Source organism: Rhincodon typus, unplaced genomic scaffold (assembly GCF_021869965.1).
Source record: "Rhincodon typus isolate 14 unplaced genomic scaffold, sRhiTyp1.1 hic_rhity00016574, whole genome shotgun sequence".
Taxonomy (NCBI): Eukaryota; Metazoa; Chordata; class Chondrichthyes; order Orectolobiformes; family Rhincodontidae; genus Rhincodon; species Rhincodon typus.
In genome coordinates this window covers 937-5066 of record NW_025982212.1, presented here as the reverse complement: position 1 = coordinate 5066, position 4130 = coordinate 937, and the positions used below count along the sequence as shown (strand labels likewise).

Here is a 4130-nt window from a genome sequence, read left to right as displayed (position 1 = left end):
TCCCCAGTGTGAACTCGCTGGTGTCTTGACAGGCTGGATGAGTCACTGAATCCCTTTCCACACTCTGAGCAGATGAATGGCTTCTCTCTAGTGTGAACCCGCTGGTGTGCCAGTAGGTTGGATGAGCCACTGAACCCCTTCCCACAGTCAGGGCAGATGAATGGTCTCTCCCCCGTATGAACTCGCTGGTGTTTCAGCAGGTTGGCTGATCGGGTGAATTCCTTCCCACATTCTGTGCAGATGAATGGCTTCTCCCCAGTGTGCACTCGCTGGTGCCTCCACAGGGTGGATGAGTCACTGAATGCTTGTCCATACTCAGGGCAGGTGAATGGCCTCTCCCCAGTGTGAGTGCGTTTATGTTTCCGAAGGGAAGATAACCGCCAGAACCCCGTCCCACAAGCACAGCAGATGAATGGCCTCTCCCCACTGTGAATGCGTCGATGAGTTTCCAGCTGGGATGGGTACTTGAATCCCTTCCCACAGTCCGCACATTTCCATAGTTTCTCCATCATGCAGATGTCCTCGTGTCTATCCATATTGGATGATCAGCTGACTCCTCTCCCATACACAGGACAGTAATACAGTTTCTCCCCACTGTGAATGGTGTGATGTTATTCAGGCTGTGTAACTGGTTCAAGACCTGTCCACAGTCAGTTCACTGAAACACTCATCTGGGTGGATATGTCTTGGTTCATTTCCAGTCACACTGATGTTGGAAAAGATTTCCAACAGACAGAATAGATAAACATTGAAAATCAAATGTTTTTCAAGTCCTGATTAATTGACTCACTCTCAGATCTTGGTGGGATGTTTGTTTAGAATTCTTGCTGATAAATTTGGCTCTGTGATTCTCTGTTGAACCAATTTAAATCAAGAAAAACCGAAAGAACTGCAGATGCTGTAAATCAGGAACAAAAACAAAGTGCTGGAGAAGCTCAGCAGGTCTGGCAGCATCTGTGAAGGGAAAAACAGAGTTAACGTTTCAGGTCCGGTGACCCTTCCTCAGATCAAGAAAAGACGAGTATGAGAAACAGAACTGTTATGAGGGGGCATAGTTTTGAGGTGATGGAGGTAGATATAGGGGAGACGTCAAAGGTAGGTTCTTTACTCAGAGAGTGGTAGGGGTGTGGAATGTATTGCCGGAGAGGGTAGTGGAGTTGGCCTCATTAGGGGCATTTAAGAAGCGGCTATTAGATAGGTGTATGGATGATAGTATAAGGTAGGGATGGAGGTTAGATAGACCTTAGGTTTAGGGTAAAAGTTTGGCACAACATCGTGGGCCAAAGGGCCTGTACTGTGCTGTACTGTTCTATGTTTCAGACACGAAAGGAGACTGTGAAAGGTGTTACATTGAATTTGGTAATTTGTGTGGAACATACTCAGAAATAGTGACCATGAAAAGTCACTAGATTGTTATAAAAACTTAACTAGTTCACAACGTCCTTCAGGGAAGGGGACTCACTACCCGTCCTGGGCCTCCACAAGACCCAGCCCTCAATGGGAGGAGAGACAGTGAGAGCGCGGTTTCTTCCATCTACATCCCAGGAATAACTGACAGATCCTCCCATCAAGAAGGTCAAGACCGGGGTGTATGGGGAATCATCACATATAAACCGCTCTCGCAGGCAGACACTGCCTTCTTGTGGATCGATGTCGCTGTTTATTTTTAATAGCTGCTAACTGTCAATCCTGTCACTCCTCACCGAACAACACTGTGGGAGACGTGTCACAACCACACAGCAATGAACGCTGGCCACTTTAGCCTTGCTATTGTCCCAATCATAAAATTAGATGCACGTTAAATGAGAACTATTCCTGAGAAGCACCTCTTCCTTAAACAAATTCCTGAACTTTGAACAGACACTTTGAGTTTAGCAACTAACCCTAGGAATATTTCTCGTGACAGCCCCACAGCGGAAGTTACTCCAGCCGGTCTCCGGATGAAAATGAAACACCACACAGGAGGTGAGGAACCGACTTCTGCAACCAACCGCCGCCCTGCTGTAAAGCAGCTTTTTAACTGATCCACCTGTGGTTCAAGACTGGGTTCTGGGAGCAATCCCTACAACAGACACAAGATTATGCAGTGGCGAGATTTTCTGCAAGGAAGTGAAAGTGCTGCAAAACCTCAGCAGTTCAGACAGTATCTCTAGAGAGACGGGGAGAGAGAATATAAACTCCGGCTCACTGACCTTTGGTCTTCAATAACCAGCCACTTCAAAGCACTGTCCGTCTCAGTCCAGGAGAGACAAACGTTGCTGTTGGTTTGAGCTTGCTCTGTGTAAATCTCTTCAGTCTAACACCATGTAAAAGCAGTTTCCTGGAGTTTCACCATGTTGTTCGTGAAACCACCAGGTCCCTCTCTCCAGCTCCGTCTCACACTTTCAACCCACCGCCTCCTTCCGGTTCAGGCACTCATATTGCGCATACTCTGTAAACTGCCTGGCTCCGGTAAATTGTTCACTCTGATTGGTTCGAGGCCCAGCCAATCCCGGAAAGATAACCGGGCTGCCCCTCTTTCTATAGGCCATACGTGCCGTCAATCACCCCGGAACTGAAGCATGCGCGGAGTGAGTATGACATTCAGATGCCAAGGCCCGTTTCTGGTTGTACAAATTTGTTCAAAGGCGAGGAATTGACCCAGAATTCATTTGTACTTCAGTTCGGGAAGGAGGTTTTTCATAAAAACATTTTATGTTATGTAGTCATCCCTGGGGAGGCCAGTATTTACTGTCCATCCCTCATTGTCCAGAGGGCGGTGAAGATTCAACTACATGCTGCTTGGCCTGCTGTGTTCATCCAGCTCTACACCTTGTTATCTTACATTGTTGTGGGTCTGGAGTCAGATGCCGGTCCAACTGGGGCATGGCGGCAGTTTTCCCTCCCTAAAGGACAGCAGTGATCGCGGTGGGGTTTACAGTAATTGACAGAGAGTCCATTTTTTAAGTACAGTTTCTTAATGACTTAGTTTTCACATTTATCTGGCCTGCTGGGATTTGAACACACCTCCCCAGGACAATAGTCTGGGGTAATAGTTGATTAGACCAATTACATCGACACAACGCCACTACCTGCTGAGACAGGAATTTCCATTTTTTTGAACAAAAGGACGCAATGTTCCAGAGAATCTGGAATTACCTATTCAGAATTTCCAATCTGAACTGACAGGAATGACTTTTGTAAACCACCCTCACAGGATTTTAGGGAGAAATTATAAATGTGAAAACAAACATCATCCATAAGTCAGAGATGGTAGGAACTGCAAATGCTGGAGAATCTGAGATAACAAGGTGTAGAGCTGGATGAACACAGCAGGCCAAGCAGCATCATAGGAGTAGGAAGGCTGACGTTTCGGGCCTAGAATGAAGGGTCTAGGCCCAAAACGTCAGCCTTCCTGCTCCTATGATGCTGCTTGGCCTGCTGTGTTCATCCAGCTCTACACCTTGTTATCTCATCCATAAGTCTGTGTGTGGATGATGTTTACATTGATAATCATCCTAGACAGGCACGAGGACACCAACACAATGAAGAAAACATGGAAGTGTGGAGACTGGGTGAATAGATTTAATTACTCATCCAGCTGGAAATTCATCAATGCACTCACACTGGAGAGAGGCTGTTTACCTGTTGCACATGTGGGAAGGAATTCACAATGTCATCCAGCCTCTCGGAACACCTGCTGAGAAGAAACTGTTTAGCGGCTGTTCTTGTGGAAAGAGTTTTGGGCAGCCAGTCAACCTTAGTGCACAGCAACAAGTTCACAGTGATGAGAGGCTGTTTATCTGTCCTGTGTGAGGGAAGGGATTTGTTCATATACCAAACCTGCTAGGACACCAGTGAGTTCACACTGGAGGGAAATTGTTTACCTGCTCAGAGCATGGGAAGGTTTTCACATAGTCCCACAGCCTGCTGATACATCAAATTCATACTGGCAAGAGTGTGAAAAAGGATTCACTCAGTCTATTCACCTGCTGACACATCAGTGAGTTTCCACTAAGGAGAGGCCATTCACCTGCTCTGAGTATGACAAGAAATGCAATCAGTTTTCCCATATGCTCAGCTCTTCCAATACAGTTACAACATTGCCATCTACCCAACTTTCTGGAAAATTGCCAGAATATGTCCTGTGC

The 4130-nt window shown here is 46.5% G+C and overlaps 1 protein-coding gene across 1 annotated transcript; it reads right to left on the bottom strand.

Annotated features, from left to right (window-relative positions):
* Window positions 1-14: 14 nt before the first annotated feature.
* Window positions 15-1904, bottom strand: LOC109928606 (zinc finger protein 664-like; the record flags this gene model as incomplete). Its single annotated transcript, XM_048594895.1, has 2 exons — window positions 1884-1904; window positions 15-954 (listed from the first exon to the last, which is right to left on the bottom strand). A coding segment is annotated over exon 2 (522 nt), but the record flags the coding sequence as incomplete, so codon positions are not given.
* Window positions 1905-4130: the final 2226 nt, after the last annotated feature.